General features: G+C 44.6%; 1 protein-coding gene across 13 annotated transcripts in view; it reads left to right on the forward strand.

Moving 5' to 3' along the window:
• The window catches only part of SNTG2 (syntrophin gamma 2), a 414,561-nt gene that overhangs the window by 331,777 nt on the left and 61,671 nt on the right, over positions 1 to 21,113 (forward strand). For all 13 annotated transcript variants that reach the window (XM_017860345.1, XM_017860346.1, XM_017860347.1 and 10 more), the window contains one exon: positions 6,945 to 7,151. In XM_017860345.1, coding sequence (XP_017715834.1) covers positions 6,945 to 7,151 — 207 coding nt within the window. The remainder of the gene's footprint in view (positions 1 to 6,944; positions 7,152 to 21,113) is intronic.

The raw sequence follows: 21,113 nt of genomic DNA on the forward strand, positions 1-21,113 counted from the left end.
TTATACTTTAAGTTCTAGGGTACATGTGCATAACGTGCAGGTTTGTTACATATGTATACTTGTGCCATGTTGGTGTGCTGCACCCATCAACGCGTCAGCACCCATCAACTTGTCATTTATATCAGGTGTAACTCCCAATGCCATCCCTCCCCGCTCCCCCCTCCCCATGATAGGCCCCAGTGTGTGATGTTCCCCTTCCCGAGTCCAAGTGATCTCATTGTCCAGTTCCCACCTATGAGTGAGAACATGTGGTGTTTGGTTTTCTGTTCTTGTGATAGTTTGCTAAGAATGATGGTTTCCAGCTGCATCCATGTCCCTACAAAGGATGCAAACTCATCCTTTTTTATGGCTGCATAGTGTTCCATGGTGTATATGTGCCACATTTTCTTCATCCAGTCTGTCACAGATGGACATTTGGGTTGATTCCAAGTCTTTGCTATTGTGAATAGTGCTGCAATCAACATGCGTGTGCATGTGTCTTATATATGTGGTTCATTAGTAAGCTATTGAGCCACCTCATTTTCCCAGGAAGATTGTAAAAAAAAATTAACCAATAAATATTATATGAAGTGTTTATGAAATCATGAAATTAGCCAGTAGAATGGCTATAGCAAAGATACTAAACTAAAAATGGGGTAAATAATAATAATCTATAGCATTCAATATTTTTTAAAAAAGAGATTAAATTATATGAATTGAATGTCCTATTTGGAAGTCTTAAAATGGCGATCTTACAAAACCATATTGCATGCTTTTACACACATTCAGTTGCGGATGTTTATCGTTTAGCATACATAAATTTAAAAGTAAACGCATTCAATTCATTTTCAGAAATGTAAATAAATATGTGAGTATCATAAGAACTAGTACTTTTTCATGTAGATTCTTTAAATAACCGTAATTACCATTTCGAAGTGTACTCATTAATATTTAGACCAGAAATCAAATTCTGAAGCTGTGATTTTGTTTTTTCTCTGATACTTTCTCCGCTCTAAAAATTACTTTTCCCAGCTCTTAAAATTATATATTCTATATTTCAACACTCATCATGAAATAGATGAGAAAATTGCATCAATCAGCCCTGATTGCAGTCGTGAGCGAAATGATAAACAGCTTTCGTGCAGCATGGCAGAAAAGCACTCTGGACGCTATGGAGCGTCCTGTGTGAAATGCATGGGTCCGTCCTCTCAACCTAAAGATACCCCATTAAAATTTTCAGGAAAAGTCCATGTTGTCATATGTTTGCAAGAGGATCTTAGTAATGACAGCTGTCTTTATTGAGTGCTTCCCTAGTAGCCTTGCTAAGCACTTAGCTATATCCCTGAGTAAATTCTCTCCCCACCTAAGGAGAACTCTGTTTTGTAGCTAAGAACTCAGAAGCAGGAAGTGGATGAGGACCTTCCAGAAGCCAAGCAGAGGCAGGGATGGGGACCAGACTCACCTGGCTACAAAGCTCATCCTGATTCCCTCTCTATTCCACGTGCTAGAAGCAGTGGTGTTCCGGGAGTCTGTCGCGAGTGGGCATTAAGAGTTCTAGAACATGTTCTCCAGGGATCTTCAGGGTAGTCCTGTTTGGATAATGTCAACACTGAAAGGAAGAATTTCTAAAGCCATGTCAGGACAAAATTGCACCAAAGTTAAAGGCGAAGAAGGCAAGAAGACCTTATTCAAGTATATTATGATAAGAGAGACAGATTAAACCCAACTCCACTGAAACAAAGGATGAGAGGGTTTCTACAAGTTGGGCTAGAAAGGAGATTGGGGCCATCAGTGTCTGTTAATTGGCTTCTTGCAAATAAACAGAGAGCTACTCCCATCTTCATGGTAGGAGATGGTTGCACAGCTTAGAGCCGGGCACCCACCAAGGCTGGGCTCCATCCTTCCACAGGGACGGGAGATGACGCCATCTTCCCAGTGATCACATTTTGAAAGGACAGCTCTCAGCTCCTTGAGAAAGACAGTCCTGGGTTGTACAGCCAGCAAGAGACTTTTAGAAAGATTTAGATATCAAATGGCAGAGAAAGAACATACAATAATACATTTTCTAAAGCAAATGCTCTAAGGATAGGGAGTTCCAGGTCCCAGAGGCAGGAAGAAGCCTGGCCAAGGCTCAGTCCAGACGAGGAAACCCGGAGGCTCAGTCCAGACGAGGAAACCCAAAGGTTCAGTCCAGACGAGGAAACCCGGAGGCTCAGTCCAGACGGGGAAACCCGGAGGCTCAGTCCAGACGAGGAAACCCGGAGGCTCAGTCCAGACGAGGAAACCCGGAGGCTCAGTCCAGACGAGGAAACCCGGAGGCTCAGTCCAGACGAGGTAACCCGGAGGCTCAGTCCAGACAAGGAAACCCAAAGGCTCAGTCCGGGCGAGGAAACCCGATGGCCTGGCCAGTCGCTGACTGACTGTTGACAGCAAGCCGCGGACCTTGGACTTCAGTGCTCAGGGTTTCCAGTCATATCAACACACTGCAATCCACAAGGGCTGAGTGATGGTTTTTAAAGGAGCTATAGGAACTATCTGGGGAAATGAGCTACATATGAGTCATTAATTTTCCTCACGTAGAACTTACGACACATTCTTTGTGAGGCTGAACAGTGGAAAAGCAATCCCTTGCTTGATCACGCAGTCTTACTCCTCAGAATCGAATCTAAAGAAGAGTCCATTACCATACTGAGTTCAGAGGAATCAAAGAGCTGTATGCATGAGAATGTTTAAGGATATTCCTTAAATTAATGATATTTGAAGAATAATCAAAAGACTATTGACAAATATTTTACAATCTTATAACATATTTTAAGTAATTATATTATAAATATATATACAAATTCACATTGCATGAAAGAGAATATTAATAATTATTGTCCTATTATTAAGGGCATATTAGTAATTATTGACATATTTTTAAAAATCAGATGAGAAAACACAGTAATAAATTTATCTTTCAAATTCCCTTTATTGTTGCTATAATTGTTTCATAATAAATATAAATAGAAAAAAATATGTAATTTAAAAATACAATGCTTTTTGTTTCTTCAGGAAAGGGAACATAATAAGATGATGTCATGCAGTCCTAGGTGGGGGGTAGGCTTTCTTCAGTCGTGGGGGTGGCTGGAAATGCTGTTCTGGATATTGCCCGAGCTGACCCTGCCAGGAGGCCAGGTAGCTGCAAAGCAGACATCAAGTCGACATGTATGGCCTGGCTTGGCATTGCCTTAGGACGTGTTTCTTTATGAAAACAGGCAGTGAACTCATATGAATCCGGGATGTGAGCCTGCATGCTGGCCGCTCTGTCCTGTGAAGTTATGACGACATTTTTATCGTGATTCCATTTCACAGCTCAAAAGTGGAGGCTCTGAGAGAGTGAATCGCTCAAGGTCAAACAGCTAATACTGGGCAAAGAAAGGCCTCAAATCTTATCTGACTCCAAAACCTGGTGTTCTATTGTGAACCACAGCTGCCCAAATACAGCAAGTGATAGGAAGAAACACAGGTGACCTTTGAACAACATGAGCTTCAACTGCGTGGGCTCACTTAGATGCCAGTTGTTTTCTATAAGTGTGTTGGAAACTTTTTTGAAAACAATTTAACAATTTTAAAAACCTCTTAAGACAAACTATGTAGCTTAGAAATATCAAAACATTAAGAAAAAGTTAGAGATGTCATGAATTCATACAATATATGTAGATACTGGTCTGTTTCATCATTTACGCCTGTAAAATATAAAGCGATCTATTTGGCACCATCTGCAGTGGAGAGGAACGTAGACAAAGGTAAAGACGCAGTGTTAAATCTTTCCTGCCCATGGTAGCACATAGTGTACCGTGATGATAATTTTTGTAGCCACCTCCTGCTGCTGTTGCAGTGAGCTCAAGTGTTGGGTTTCTGAGTAAAATGTCTTAATCATCCCTGTGGAAGCAATTTGTCTCTCCAGTAAATTGCAGAGCATGGTAACGAGTGATCTCTCGGGGTTCTTGTGTACCTTCCCTCCTTCGTGTTGAGTCCAGTAACGTAAACCTTGAATAACACCCCAGGACCCACAAAAGTGCCACGAGGGGTGATGCAAGTGCCTCCAAGAAGCAGGAGGGTCACAGCATTACCAGATTTTTGCTGTGCACCACAGATCGAGGTCTGCAGCTGTGGTTGCCACCATTTCAGACCATTTCTCTTATAAGCAGATGGTGTAAACTTATGGTGTCAATAAATACAGTGCAGTGCTCTAAGTATATCTTCTCTTCCCTGTGATTTTCTCAATAACATCCTCTATTCTCTAGCTTACTTGCTTAATTCATTTATTTATTTAGAGATAGGAGCTTGCTATGTCATCCAGGCTGGTCTCAAATTCCTGGGCTCCCGTGATGCCCCCGACTCAGCCTCCCAATCAGTTGTGATTACAGGTGTAAGCCTCTGTGCCTGGCTTCACTTATTTTATTCTAAGAATGTAGTATATTATACGTATAACATGCAGAATATGTGTTAATTGACTGTTCATGTTACTAGTAAAGCTCCTGATCAACAATAGACTACTAGTAGCTAAGTTTTAGACGAGTCAAAAATTATGTGTGAATCTTCAACTGCGTGAGAGTTGGCACCTCTAACTCCTGGATTGTTCAAGGCCCAACTGTCATGAGCCATTCAGTGGGGAATGTGCATTCCCACATAAATATCTTCCAAAAGTTTTTCTTTATCAATTTTTTGACATTTAAGTTCAGTGGATAAAGAGATACGTTCTACACCATAAGGTCAATGATGAACATGGTGTTCTTGGTTTGTGACGTGTAACCCTAGAGGTTCCAGGTATCCCAGCTGAAGGAGAGGATCCAGAGGGCCCCAGAATTAAAGTGCAGTTTCTGTACTCAAGGCTCATTTAGGGTTAGCAACATATCCATACCACACCCATTCACGTACACACACATTCATGTGCACATACATTTCCACACGTACACATGTTCATGTGCGCGCACACACACACATTCTCGTGCACACATGCATGCACACATGTTCTCACATGAATGTACCACAAGGCATTTGGTGTCTGGATGATACACAGGGTTAAATGTGCAATGCTCTCCATGACCAGAGGATCATCCTGCAGAGCTATCTGAGGGGCCGGGAGAGCCAGGGCATCCCCCCGGAGAGGCCAGGAGGCCCACCTGAGACACACCAGTCGTAGCTTTTACCTCAAACCTGTGCCTAGAGTGCATGTGTCAGCATATTTGAAGTAAAACTATTTGGCCAACTGCTGAGTTCATGTGGATTTTGGGAGTGGACCTTGAGCATAAGTGTGAGTGGGGAGTGTCCAGCTTAGCTGGTGAATGGAGATATCACACAAGTGAATGGAGATATCACACAAGTGAATGGAGATATCTCAGAATCATGATGGGAAGACCCAGCAGGTGGGCAGCTCCCCTTCCTTTCTGCTGCCATATGCAGGGCTGTGGGTAAACACCACATTTTCGTTCAGGACTTTGGAAACCCCAGCCCAGGTGTCTCCGCTTGTTCCCTTCACTGGGGAGAGACTGGTGCAGCAAAATTGATGTTGGGGTGCAGCGTCCCAGGAAGGTGTCTGGTGGGGGTTCTTCAGGGTGGATCTGAAGGCCAGTAAATGAATGGGTGAGCTGAGAACTGAGATGGGTCCAGAGACAGACAGACAGAGACAGAGAGAGGGATAGAGAGAGACAGAGAAACAGATATAAAATAGAGATAACAGAAAGACAGAAATGGAGAAAGAGAGAGACACAAAGAGAGATACAGACATAGAGAGAAATGGAGACAGAAAGAGAGAGACAGAGACAGAGAGATGCCAGCCAGGTATTGAGTGTGCATTCACCACGCACCTCCATGCTGTTGACCTAGTAACTGTGACAACTGGGACCCCCAGTCTTTCTCTCCTGCCCTTGAGAAAATGAATCTCGAAGTGGGGTGCAACCTTGCAGATGGGGGAAAGAAGTGGGGAGCACCCCAGGCTGCTCTGTGCAGCACAGGCTGGCAGCATTGGAGTCGCCTTGGTGGTCACAAAGTAAAACCTGTGATTAATAGACGTGCTGTAAGTAACTCACATCTCCGGGTTAAATGATTGACCAGAAATGGAACAACAATTCCCTTTGTCAGGCCTTTGGGTTGCGGAATGAGCTCCTGGGTGGTCGGGTGCCTGGTCCTGCTTCAGAGACGTTCTGGGCACTCGTCCTTAATCTCAGGACAGTGAACCCGCGGGGAGAGGAGCAGCCAGTAATTCTGCAGAGACTCGGAGGCGCAGGGGACACGCTTAGTTAGAGTGGTGGTGGTTCCAGTGTTTTTTGGTTTTATGATGAACACAAGCATCAATGTCTCAAGACTTTCATCTTTATCTTTTTTTCTTTTTTTTTTTTTGAGACAGGGTTTCCCTCTGTCACCCAGGCTGGAGTGCAGTGGTGTGATCTTGGCTTTCTGTAACCTCAGGCTTCTGGGCTCAAGCAGTCCTACTGCCTCAGTCTCCCAAATAGCTAGAACTACAAGCGTGTGCTGCCACACCTGGCTAATTTGTTGTATTTTATTTATTTGTTTATTTTTGTAAAGACAAGGTCTTGCCATGTTGCCCAGGCTGGTCTCAGACTCCTGGGCTCAAGCAATCCACCCACCTCAGTCTCCCAAAGTGCTGGGATTACAGGCGTGAGCCGCCACACCCAGCCTCATCCTTCTCTTCATAGTAAAACAGGGAAGTATGTGGTGACCAGTATTTTAAGGGAAAGGCACTTACAGAGAATCAGGCATTTGACATAATTTATTTACAGATATTTGTCTGTGGACCAGCTGTGCATGAGAGGCTCATTGCTCCAAATTTGCCTCCATGTCTGCACCCAGGAGACCGTTTCCCAGATCACGCAGACGCTGCCTTCTCCCCTCGCCAGGGCCCTCAGCCCCGGAATGGCCTTCTAGTGCTGCACGTTTCCAATCCATGCTCTGTTTTTCAGTTCTGGCTCACAGAGGACTGCTGGTTGCAAGCAAACTTGTATCTGGGTCTTCAAGATTTTGACTTTGAGGACCAGAGGCCCTATTGCTTCAGCGTCGTGGCCAGCCATGGGAAGAGCCATGTTTTCAACGTGGAGCTTGGCAGCGAGCTGGCCGTGTGGGAAAAGTCCTTCCAAAGAGCCACGTTCATGGAAGTTCAGAGAACTGGGGTAAGTGAGCAACTCACACTCTTCTCACCTACACCTGCTCGGGTGTCTGAGACATAGCATTGCAGTATACGTAGTAATTTACTGGGGGAAAAGAGGAATCTTCAGAAGGTGGGAATTTTTCACCTGAGCCACTGTGTGGAAATGATCGTTCACACGGAGTCGTGCGCTCCGTGGATAACATGACTGGTAGTGGAAGGTGAAAGGGAAGGGGAGGAGAGGATTTTGTGTCTGTGTCTCTACATTGAATGTGAGGAAAGTGGTGTATTCCTTTCCAGGCAGGGACTACACTGACATGGTGCTCAAATTCCTGATGAGTGATGACACTTTAGCCTGTGCTCCAGGAGACGGAACACCTACCTTACAAATGAGTATAATATGTCGTGCAGTTACTTGGATGTTTGTAATATTTTAAGGCACTTTAATGGTTCTTCCTCTCAAACTTAATGGTCCAAAGGTGCATATAAAATAGCTTGTATGTCTGAATTGCTTTTCTCTTCCTGACAACAGCAAATACATCAATCACAAATTTGAATGTATATCATGTGAAGGGATAAGGAAGAATGCATTATGATCCTCATTATCCTAAATAGTGGGGTGAGCCTTCAGGGAGGATGCACGCTGCAGGAATGAAGAGTGACAGGAACAGGAGATAAATGAGGCAGTGCATCACAGAGAAGATCTGACTTCACTCCAAAGTCCAGGGCTCCCGCCTGGCTGAGTGCGGAGAATGCTGAGTGTGAACTTAGTAACTAAAGATGGCTACTTCGTTTAAATATACACATATATATATATACTTTGAATGTGAAAATATTCTGTGTTATTTATCTTTCATTCAGCGTGTCAAAATGTATCAAGGCTCCTTGGCATGCCATCACAGAGCACAAAGCATCCCTGTACTAATGCACACTGAGATCTGTTCGTTCACAGAATGAAGTCACACCCAGATGTTCATAGAAACCGATACCAACATTTATTCTCATTTATACCAGGCCACTGTGATTTTCCCCTCAAATTGGGCATCCTAAATTGGAATTATGGTTGATTCCTGATGCTTAAAATAACCTTTATATTTGAAGCATCCAATTCATTAACCATTATAGAACATTGTATACTGGATAGAAAATTACTCAACATAGGATCCCTCATCTCAGGGACTTGCTCAAATGTATAGTGGCATTTAACCACTTAGAAACCATCAGTACTGAAGGTTCAAGTCATTAAAAGGCAAAGTGAAAGAGCATTTCTGGGACAAGGTGAGCTTTCTGCTTGTTTTCTTTAGATGACAGCAGTAATCATTTTGCTTTCAACATAAATACCAGAGAAGTAGAGAGAATTCTCCATTCGCATGTGTGTGCAGGGACTGCCCCATGCCCTCTAGTGCCCCAGGGCCTGTGCCTGGCTGAGCAGAGTCACGGTGGCCATTCAGACTCATCTATGGGAAGGTGACAGGTTACGGGAGAAGATATCCTAAATAAGAGCAATCATAGAATTACAGCGTTGGAGGAAGGGTGAAAGGTTAGTAATCTCATCTAGTACCTAGATGTCGTGAAATGAATGTCTGAAGCATTCTAGAAGGTGAAAGTTTACTTAGGATTCCTAAAAAATAGAACTTCTTTGTGAATAGTCCTTCCTTATGTTCAGTACTGTCCTTATTCCACTAAAGGGGGTGAAGGCTGGGCACAGTGGTTCATGCCTGTAATCCTAGCCCTTCAGGAGGCTAAGGCAAGAGGATCCCTTGAGCCTCAGAATTAGAGACCAGTCTGGGCAACCAAGCCCAAGAAACCTAGAAGCCCTGTCTCTCCAAAAAAGAATAATAAAATATTAGCCAGGCATGGTAGCTCATGCTTGTAGTTCCAGCTGCTCAGGAGGCTGAGTGGGGAGGATCTCTTGAGTCCAAGAGTTCGAGGCTGCAGTGAGCTATGATGGCACCACTGCACTCCAGCCTGGGCCACGGAGTGAGACCCTGTCTCAAAAAAAAAGGTGTGGGGTAGGGTGGGAGTGGGGTCAGAGCTGGGGTTGGACTTTAATAGTCAGGACATCTTTCCTAGAGGAAGTGGTTAGTGTCTTTTAAAAATCATTGGTATCTTGCACAGGTGGAGAAGAGAAGGCATTCCCAATGGGGAGCATTGAAAAATTAGGCTAATGCTCGATTTGCCAGAGTGAAAGATCTCAGATTCGGGCTAGGATTCAGCAGGCAGCAGTGTGCCCAGGTGGATTTTAGAGGAAACGTTTTCAATAATCCAGGATTGAGATAATGAAGACTTTTCGTGGGGGATGGAGGCCATGGGGGTAGTAACAAGCGGGCACACCTGCAGAGACTGTAAGTGGGCATGGGCATCCATCCACGTTTCTGCAGGACTGGGTAGAGGGGGGGCTGTCAGGGCTGTGATGGCCACTGTTGGGAAGAACTGCTGGGACTGTGTCATGCTGCCCATGACTGACTTGCTGGATCTTCACAGCTCAGCAAAGTGGATGCCCCCAAGAAGCCTGGAGGGGATGCTTCCTTGTGCAGGGTGGCAAGGTCATGCAGGACCTCTGAGGGCATTGGATTCCCAGTTTACCCCTCACTCAGGACCCCTGTGTTAGGAATTCCCCCTGCAGGCATTTCTTGGGCTCCACCCCACATAGTGACCTGACTCCTATCAGATCTGCCCATGGTGTCCTGCAGAGGAAGGACAAAGCATTTCGAAATTAGTCAGATGGACCCGCTTACTCTTCATGAATTAGAGAAAATAGTTCTCCAAAACTCCATTACATAAACTGTAAATTAAGTATTATAACTCATTGTGGAGTACTTATAAAATTATATTACATTTAGTAATATCTGTGAATGAATTAAGTCAAATGCCTAATACTCTATACTAGGCTGGATGCATTGTGTGCATTTAACTTTTTTAATTTGTCTAAGATGCAGTTCTTTTCTTTTCCCTTTTATTTTACAAATGGTAAATGAAAGTTCAGAAGGGCTATGTGACTTTTTCAGTCACCTAGAGACTAAACCACAATGGCAGAATCTATGCAAGAGTTTAAGAACTGCTGTCTTGAGAGTCGCGTTCTTCCTGCTGAAACATTCAGCCTCGCATGTGACAGAGATGAAATAGTGTGAAGATGCCTAGAACAGTCCCTGGCATATTTCAGACTCTGTAAATGTGTTCTTCTTGATTCAATAGCACTGATGGATTTCTTTTCTCCACCTTCTATCTCTGTTTCGCTTGTTTTGCTAGTTTTTTCTACTATTTCCTGACTTTGATTGTATTCCAACCCAGCTCACAATTTTAAGTCTCCAGAAGAATTACATATGTATAGTGTTGATCGCATTGATTTTTCTTTACTAATTGTATCACTTTTCCCGCATTGGTCAGCGTGTTCATTCCTTCCCTAAAAGGATTTCTGAAAGGAAAGCCCCGCACCCTTCACAAGCTCTGGATCTAAACTCATGACATTTCTTCACAGTCGTTTCTGAATGTGCCTATGTGAGGTCAGTACATTTTACAGAAAAGTTCTCCATCATCAGGGTAGTAGCTTGGTGCATGTCCTTGACCACCTTAACAACATGGTTACTCTCTTACATAATATCTACATTAAAAATATGGTTCCAAGTTTTCCAGAATTCAGTGTCACACACATGTGTAAGAGAATAACAGCCCTTCCATGTTCCAACCTCCCCATCCCTGCCTCCCAAGCTGAGGTACAAATGCCAGTATTATGTTATATAATCTTCAAACTGTTTTCACACATATTCAAGTATTTTTTTCCTTTTTATTCAAAAGTCATCGCATATGCATGTTGTTCTGCAGTTTACAAGACTTTTGTACATTTTATGTCGATTTATCTAAATTTGTGTTTATACCAGCAATGTCCTGTTAGAATTTAAAATAAAAAATGTATATCTTTCCTAATAGCAACACAAAAACACAAAGTGTAAAATATCTATCAGATAGGATGCCTTTGGCTACAAGTAAGAGAAAGTTCTTGACTCACCCAACCGTAAACAATACCGAATGTTGCTATTATTTTGCATAACAGGGTTTCCATACTCCACCTTGCTGAGCTTTGAGGTCTAGATTGTACCTTGGCGTGGCTCCCCTTCCAGTCATAAGATGCCTACGGAAGCAACAAGCGTTCATGTCGGTGTTCAGGGGAGGCAGAAAATGGCCTGCATAACCCACTGAGGATGTCACCATCACCCTGGCTATGCCAGCCTAGGTCATGAGCCCATCAGACCAAAGTACTCGTCAAGGGAACGCCATTGGCTGATTGGCTCCTCGTCAAGGGAACGCCATTGGCTGATTCGTTTCCTGTCAAGGAAATGCTATTGGCTGATTGGCTCCTCATCAAGGGAACACCATTGGCCGATTTGTTTCTCATCAAGGGAACGCCTTTGGCTGATTGGCTCCTCGTCAAGGGAACGCCATTGGCTGATTGGCTCCTCATCAAGGGAACGCCATTGGCTGATTGGCTTCTGCAAAGCAGCACCCACTCTGGGGACTGGAAATGAAGTCAGCATCCCCTACAGCAACAGTCCCAGCCTTTATGGTACCAGGGACTGGATTTTGTGGACGACAGTTTTTCCACCGACAGGGTCAGGGGGATGGTTTGGGGATGATTCAAGCATGTTACATTTATTGTGCACTTTATTTCTATTATTATTACATTGCAATCTATAATGAAATAATTATACAACCCACCAAACAGAATCAGTGAGGTCCCTGAGTTTGTTTTCCTGCAACTAGACGGTCCCATCTAGGGGGATGGGAGACAGTGAGAGATCCTCAGGCATTAGGTTCTCATAAGGAGTGTGCAACCCAGATCCCTCACAAGTGCAGTTCACAATAGGGTTCCTGCTCCTAGGAGAATCTAATACTTCTGCTCATCTGACAGGAGGCAGAGGTCAGGTGGTAATGCTCACTAACACACCTGCTGCTGTGAGGCCCGGTTCCTAACAGGCCATAGACTGGTACTGGTAAAAAAAAAAAAAAAAAAAAAAAAAAAAAAAAAAAAAAAAAGAAAGTATTCTAGTAGAAAGGACATCCCAGAGAAGAGGTGTAGAAAGGACACCCCAGGGAGCGAGTGTAGAAAGGACACCCCAGGCAGCAGGTGTAGAAAGGACACCCCAGGGAAGAGGTGTAGAAAGGACACCCCAGGCAGCAGGTGCAGAACTGGTGGACAACAGTGTCTCCTGCGGTACGTGAACAAAAAGTAATCAATAGGAAAGTGCCAGAAGGATGCAGAAGATGACCTGAATAAATGGAGATTTGCTGTATTCCCATAAACTAGTAGAACGTGTCATCATGGATCCAATGGCTAAAATAGAGTTTTATGTTTCAATTTCGACAGAGCTCCCAGGTGTTTCTCTTGTTCCTTCAGTGTTTCATTAAGAAAATGCATAGATACACTGCTCAGTGACCCTGTTGGACATGGACCAGCACTCAGCAGAGACTTGGACAGGAAAGGCTGGTCTGACAGTGGTGATCATGCCTGGCTGCACGTTTGAATCAGGGGAACCCACTCCCAGGCATGCGGCTGGGTCAGGATGTGGATGCCGGTGTGTAGCCGGGGTTGGGAGCCCTGCTTTAAAGCAGTGTAGAACCCTCCCAAGGACTCATGGCTGGACAAAACATCACAGTCTCAGAACCTTCTCATGACTAGATAAGTTTTCCTCCATGCCTTATTTTCTGAGAGGATAAGAAAGGACTCAGGCCTAGTACGTGTTTCTTTTTGATTGCTGAGTGTCCAGAGGTAAACTAGGACCTACTAGACTATTGAGACTTTAGCCCTAAGTGGGAAGAAATGAGGCTGAGAATGAGGCTGGAGGCTCAGCAAGGCAGTCCGTCTTTTTAAACCATTGTCTCATGTCTCATCAGGAAGGCCCTCTCATGCTTTTAAGTGCCGATTTGATGACATAACTGGATTCAAAGGGAATTAACTAGGAAAGAAACCAAGCACCGGTCCACTTCCACCCACCTCCGTCATGTCTCCTGATTGTTACTGTGGATTAGGGTTGGTTTATAGTATGCTCAGAGGCATCACCATCCCGATGGCAAAGTGCCTATAGGGCCATTTTCACTGGTCCCACATAAAATAGAAATAGGATAAATCTCTGTAGCCAGCATCATGTACAGGGAGGGCAACCGTTGTCTGTGAAGGTTCACCTTCCTCCCCCCAGCACAGTAGCATGTGTGGAAGAGATCCGCCGGACCTCAGCACTGCGTGTGGATCCTTCATCCTGGGCCCACCCCCACGTGAGAATTGTGTAAAGGTTTTCCCCACACTGCGTCAGGGAGATGTGTTGGGCATTTTTCCTTTACACAGACTGGCCCTGCTTCCACACCGAGTGACATGCAGGGGCTGTCTGACAATCTGTACAGGGTGACCTGCAGGGGCCGTCTGATGGACAGTCCACATGGGGTGACATGCAGGGGCCGTCTGGGGGACAGTCTGTACGGGGTGACATGCAGGGGCCGTCTGATGGACAGTCCGCACGGGGTGACATGCAGGGACCATCTGACGGACAGTCCACACGGGGTGACATGCAGGGGCCGTCTGGGGGACAGTCCACACGGGGTGACATGCAGGGGCTGTCTGACGGACACTCCACACGGGGTGACATGCAGGGGCCGTCTGATGGACACTCCACACGGGGTGACATGCAGGGGCTGTCTGGGGGACAATCCGCACAGGGTGACATGCAGGGGCCGTCTGACGGACAAGTGAGAGACTGACCCCGGTCTCTGCTTCCCTCAAACACCCTGTTTTTCTTTGTTAATGGTACCAGAGCTCCTCTTGGATAGAAATGTCCCCATCAGGAAAATAGGCACATTTGTAAAGATTTAGTTTAAGTCTGTCTTGAAGCCAGGCTGTTCTCAAGCCTCAGGTTATCTCAGCCCAGGAATCAGAAGACACACCCCGTGTCAGTATGAGAGAAAGGAGGGGGGTTCCAGGGCAGCAGCTCCTGCCTTAATCTGTTCCTTCCTTGCCAGAGGCACCTCTGTGTCACTCCAGAGACCAGAGAGCAAACCTAAGTCCAGAAATGGAGCAGGAGGGAAAGACGGATCCATTAGAGAGAAGCTCCAACCACAGGAGCTGTGTGGAAGGAGGACGGCCTGGTGTGCAGCCGTGAGGTCCCGTCCCCCGAGGCGGACAGGCAGGGGCGTGCTGGTCAGGACTCTGCGGAGGAAAATCCACGGAGCACCATGCCTGACCAGCCCTGCTAACAGGAGAGCCGCTGCGCAGTGCTGGTGACAGTGCGCATCTGTATAGCACACACAGACCTAGGGAAACTTCAGAAACGTGATCTCATGAAACTGTCTCGCAAAGGAGAAAGCTGAATTTGGTGGGAACGTTTACCATCTTTATTCATGGAATCAGTGCTTTCCTTAGATGAAGCATTTCAGAATTCAACCTGAGGAATAGAAATCACGGGCTTCCAAGTGTGAAGGAAAATTAAACACAGCACACACTCAGTGTGTATTAAAAAGTGTTGCTTCTGATAAACCAGTGGGATGGGCACTGGGTCCAGCAGTGGGTCCCCTCCCAGCCTCGCCACCCCTGGCTCCCCTGTGTGCACTGCTGGCCTCAGTCCGGCCGTCCATACCGCTGACCCTTCCCTGTGCCCGGTGCCCGGCTGGCTTCTGCTGGCCCAGGACCACCCGCCCTGCATGCCCTCCCTGTGCCCGGTGCCCGGCTGGCTCCTGCTGGCCCAGGACCACCTGCCCTGCACGAAACCCGCTCCTCTGAGCACACCCAGCTTTGTGTCCGTCTTCCCGCTTCAGGTATTGGTTTCTTCACACAATCTCCATGTTTCACTTGTTTCTGCAACATGAGCACCACAGAGAGACTCTTAATAACGAACCTGTCAGCACGTGTGCATGGGGTCATCTCCACCAGACACGTGCACAGCACCAGCCGCAGGGCCTTGGCCTGTGTGTGGCTTTATTCCCCATTGTCTGGGTGGATGGGCTCCCTCCTGCTTCTCCATGGACTGATGGCAAACATGGAAACCAGGAGCCTGGTTCATCCACCCTGAAACCCAGAGGCGAAGGGGACTTCCCAAGACCACACAGCCGCTTGGACGCAGTGCCGGGACGGGAGCCTGCGTTTCCTCACCATCTGCCTTCCTAACTGCCCTTTGGTCTTCCATTTACTGCACCACCTGCCTTAAACTCTGCTGTCCCCACCAGCCCTATAATTTAATAGTGATAAAATAAGGAAGACCTTCATTAGGCAGGTGACCTACACCAGTCTTGGAAGTTGCCCTGCTTCTGTGACTTTATTATGAGCAATGATTTCCTGACAAGAAACAAAACCATTGGGAAGGATGCTCTCTCAGTGCCTCTTGGCATTGTCATAAAATGTCAGGCACACACAGGAGGGTCCCACAGTGGTTTAACCAGGCAGCGGCTGGGATTTTGTGTCTGAGGCCTGCCATGGTTCCCAGGTGTCGCATCCTTGCCTGAGTCTTCGGGATCAGTCTGGGTGATGAGATTTCTACTACACTGCCCTCCCCTGTAGCTGTCTTTCCTTTCCCACGTCCACCTGCTTATCGGGCCTGGGACAGCGGATCTGTATGGATACTTGGGAATGTTGGTGTTGGGATTGAGATGGGGTCTCTTTAACCCAGGTCTTTTCTGTTGCCCGAATTTTTCAAAGATGCAAATTAATTATTTCAGGTACTTTCTAAGCCTTATCCATTGTAATGAAGAAAGAGTACAAAGGAAAGAAAGAAAGATATAAACGTCGTGGTCTGTGGTGGATATTCTGAATGGGCTGAGGAAACTTACAAGGTTGTAAACTGTTATCATACCAGATATTACATCAAGGGTGCAACCTTCATGTTTAAGCATTTTAACTTCACAAAATGTCTTCTCTTACATGGTAGTAACACATATGAGTGTGTTCTGCTACAGTTAGCAAACCATCTTTGCACATGTTCACAATGTCGGGGTGGCAGGAGCGTGGTTCCTGAGCAGCATCCCTGTTACCCAAGCTGGGGCTTGGGTCCTGCGGGCTGGGCCTGAGGTCCACAGGAAGACGCCAAGCTTCAAGTCCTGCAGCCCTGACCTGAGGTCCACAGGAAGACACCGGAACTCGAGTCCTGCAGCCCTGGCCTGAGGTCCACAGGAAGACACCGGAACTCGAGTCCTGCAGCCCTGGCCTGAGGTCCACAGGAATATGCCAGGGCTCTGGTCCTGTGCCCTGGGCCACGCAGCCCCAAAGTGTGGTGATGGGTCTTGGACATAAGTATTTTCGTTCTAAGTTTTCCATTTTTTTCTTTCTTTTCTTTTTTATGTGCCATCAATGCATGCTGCATGGTACTGTAGGGAATTTTGATATTTTAGTCATAATTTTTAGGTAAACTGAGGTTCAGAAATGTAGCCACTAAAGCTGGGATAATGGAGCTAGTTATTTAGCCAGGACACGCGCTGAACTCAATTTGACCAGATTAAGCAGCAACACGCAGCAATCCCACCTGCCGTCCGCAGAACACCCTCAGAACAGACCAATGAACGTGCCTTCTAGCTGCTGGTTTCACCAGTTTCTTAACCTGGAATAGCTACGACTCTAGACTTTAAAAAGAACTTTAAAAGATGCCATCATAGCTCTCAGGAAAATGCAAAATGAACACGTGCTCAAAGTTTTTAGTTTGCTTCTTTATTAATGAAGAAACCAGTGGGGCGTTTAAGCAGTCCAAAGAGCATATGAGAAACTCACTGTCCATGTGCAACTGAATAAAGGTCTATTAGGGTATGATCACTGGCTTAGATAGAAAACTCACTCCTTAAAATCCAACAGGCTCATAAACTGGCGTCTCTGAGTTTATGCCACCAGATAGAAACTACAAGCATTAACTACCAGTTGATGTTTGCCTCTGTTGAGCTGAAACTTACCCAGTCCACAGAAACTCAGGGTCTGAGCTGCTCTCACTGAACACCAATCTTCTCCTCTGCCTGTTTCCAAGTTTTGGAAATTTTTCTCATAATTTCTCCTTTTTGTGTATAAAGATTCTCCAGAGACTGTTCTTGTTCACACACAGGTTAATATCCTGGCATTAGTTGCTGCTTGGTGTGATGTGCAACAGAATTTTAAGCAAGTCAAGGTGGCTCCATGATTCATTAATGCCTTTACCACCGCTACCGTACCATCAAGACAAGCACAGCCAAAAACAGCTGCTGTGTATGGCAGACGTGCAAAGGTAACTCAGTGGAGAAGGGAAAGCCTTCTGAGCAAATTGTGCTGGAATAATTGGATGCCCATATTAAAAAAAAAAAAAAAAAAAAACTTTGATTTATTATATACATAAATATCACATATAAAGTATAAACTCAATGAATATAGAACTAAGTGCAAAACTATGAAACTTTTAGAAGAGTAAACAAAGTCTTTGTGTCCTCCAGTTATGCAACTATTTCTCAGAGACAAAACCAGAAGCACAAGTCATGAAAGAAAATTGATAATTTAGACTTGAAATTAAAAGCATCTATTATTTGAAAAACACTGCTAAGATAATGAAGAGAAGATATGAAAACTGGGAGAAAATATTTGCAAGGCATGTAACTGATAAAGGACTTCTATCTATAATGTATAAAAGGATCTCAAAGCTCAATGACAAGAAAAAAAATAAGAAATTTGGGAAAAGGCTTGAATAAACACTTCAAAAAAGATTTCTAGATGGCAAATAGGTATGTTAAAATATGCTCAAAATCATTAGCATGTAGGGAAGTGCAAATTAAAACAGTGAAATCTCACAGCACACATACTAGAATGAGTAAATTTTAAAAGAGTGATGATGCCAAGTGTTGGTGGAGAAGGGAAGGAACTGTAAGTCTCATTCACTGTTGGTGGCTGTGGAAAATGGCACACCCAACTTGACAGTGTCTTAAATGTAAAGACAAACTCACCATAAGATCCAGAAAGTTTCTCGTTACCCTGGTGTACGCAAAACTGCTCATAACAACTTCATTTGTAAACACCAATAATTAAAAACAACCCAAATGGTCACTGACATAGGAATCAATCAAAAACATGTGTGTATCTATATAAAGGAGTGGAATTCATCAACAGAAAGAATGAGCTACTGGCACAGGCAATGATGTGGAAGACTCCCAAAGCAACAAGAGTACATTCTGTCTAATTTCCAGAGCAATAGTTTCATTTTAATGAGGTCTACTTCATTGAGTTTTTCTTTTATGGATTATGTTTTTGGTGTCACATCTAAGAACTCACCATTCTGCCCTCGATCAGGATGATTCTACCTGGATTTTCTTCTAAGAACTCACCATTCTGCCCTCGATCAGGATGATTCTGCCTGGATTTTGTTCTGAGAACTCACCATTCTGCCCTCGACCAGGATGATTCTGCCTGGATTTTGATCTAGGAGCATGACCATTGCACATTCACATTTGTCACTGGTGTGTGTGCCAAGGTAGATGGAAGGGGGATCCGCCTGGCTGGTGGACCCCTGCACAAAGGCTCAGTGGGAGAGTCTTAGTTTATTTAGTGTTGCTGTAACAGAATAGCTGAGGCTAGGTAATTTATAAAGGAAAAAGGGCTTATTTTGCTCATAGTTCTGCAGGCTGGGAAGTTCAAGGGCAAGGCACTGGCTTCTGGCCAGGGCTTTTCTGCTGAGTCTTCACATGCAGTAGATCAAAGAGGAAGCCGACATGTGCAGAGGGGCCAAATCGGAAGTGTGTCCTGGCTTTACGACAGCCTATCCTTGTAAAAACTAATTCACTCCTGAAAAAACTCGTCCAGTCTCCTGAGAGGGAGAACTCTCTCACTACCTGGAGAATGGCATCAAACCACCCACCAGGGTGGAGCCATCATGACCCAAACGACCTGCATTAGTCCTTACCTGTGAAAGGCTCACCTCCCAACATCCTTACCTTGGCAACTACAAACTCCACTTGGTTTATTGTGCTTTGCTTTGTTAAGCTCTGCAGATACTCTTTTTATTATTTATTTTTAATTGAAGATTTAAGGCAACCCTGCAGTAAGCAAATCTATCACTGCCATTTTTCCAGGAGCATGTGCTCTGTTATGTCTCCATGTCTCTGTCACATTGTGGGAATTCTTGCAGTATTTCCAATGTTTTCCTTATTACTGTATCTGTCACTGTGATCTGTGATCAGTTTTTGTTGTTACTGTTGTAATTGGTTTCAGGCACCACCAATCTTGCTTATATAACATGACAAACTTAATCAGTCACTGCTATGTGTGTTCTGATTGCTCCACTGACCAGTCATTTCCCCATCTCTCTTCTTCTCCTTGGGCCTCCTCATTCCACGAGGCACAACAATATTGAAATTAGGCCAGTTAACAACCCTGGAATGGCCTTGAAGTATTCAAGTGAAAGGAAGAGTCACATGTCTCTCACTTTAAATCAAAAGCTAGAAATGGTTAAGCTTTGTGAGGAACGCATGTCAAAAGCCAGGACAGGTGAAAACCTTCTTGTGCCAAACAGCCAAATTGTGAATGTAAAGGAAAAGCTCTTGAAGGAAATTAAGAGTGCTACTCCAGTGAACTCATGAATAACAAGAAAGCAAAACAGCCATACTGCTGCTGTGAAGAAAGTTCTGAACAAGATCAACATGCTGAACAACAAACCAGCCACAATACTCCTTTAAGCCAAAGCCTAATCCAGAACAAGACCCTAGCTCTCTTCAATTCTATGAAGGCTTAGAGAAGGGAGGAAGCTGCAGAAGAAAAACTGGAAGCTAGCAGAGGTGGATTCATGAAGTTTAAGGAAAGAATCTGTCTCCAGAACATGAAAGTGCAAAGTGAAGCAGAAAGTGCTGATGAAGAAGCTGCAGCAAGTTCTCCAGAAGATCCAGCTAAAAACACTGATAAAGGAGGCGACACTAAACAATAGATTTTCCGTGTAGATGAAACAGCATTCTATTGGAAGAAGATGCCATCTAGGACTTTCAGAGCTGGACAAACGTCATTGCCTGACTTCAAAGCACCAAAGGACAGGCTGACTCTCTTATTAGGGGATAATGGATATGGAGACTTTAAGTTGAAGCCAAGGTTCATTCACCATTCCGGAAAGCCTAGGGCCCTAAAGGATGATGCTAAATCTACTCTGCCTGTGCTCTAGAAACAAAACCACAAAGCCTAGATGGCAGCACATTTGTTGACAACATGGTTTAGTAAATATTTTAAACCCACTGTTGAGACCTACTGCTCAGAAAAAAAGATTCCTTTCAAAATATTGCTACTCACTGACAATGCAATTGGTCACTCAGGAGCTCTTGTGGAGATATCCAAGATTAATGTTGTTTTCATGCCTGATAACACAACATCCACTCTACAGGTCACAAGTCAAGGAGTAATTTTGACTTTTGAGTTTTATTGTTTAAGAAATATATCTCATAAGGTTATAGCTGCCATGGATAGTGAACCCTCTGATGAACAAGTAAATTGAAAACCTTCTGGAAAAGATTCATCAGCCTAGATGTCATTAGAAACACTTGTGACTCATCGGAGGCTGTCAGAGTATCAATATTAGCAGGAGTTGGGAAGAAGTTGATTCCAAATGTCATGGATGACTGAGGGACTCAAGACTTCAGTGGAGGAAGTCACTGCACATGCGATAGGAATAGCAAGAGGACAAGAATAAAAGTGAAGCCTGAAGATGACTGAATTGCTGCAATCTCAGGATAAACTTGGGACAGATGAGGAGTTACTCTTATGGATAAGCAAAGAAAATGGTTTCTTGAGATGGAATCTACTCCTGGTAAAGATGATATTAACATTGCTGAAATGACAACAAAACATTTAGAATATTCCATAAACTTAGCTGCTAACGTAGCAGCAAGGTTTGAGAGAATTGGCTTCAATTTTGAAAGAAGTTCTACCCTGGGGAAAGTTCTATCAAACAACATCACATGCTGCAGAGAAACCTTTCATGAAAAGAAGAGTAAATCGATGAGGCAAACTTCATTGTTGTCTTATTTTAAGAAA

Source organism: Rhinopithecus bieti, unplaced genomic scaffold, assembly GCF_001698545.2.
Source record: "Rhinopithecus bieti isolate Rb0 unplaced genomic scaffold, ASM169854v2 scaffold_51905, whole genome shotgun sequence".
NCBI classification, from domain to species: Eukaryota; Metazoa; Chordata; class Mammalia; order Primates; family Cercopithecidae; genus Rhinopithecus; species Rhinopithecus bieti.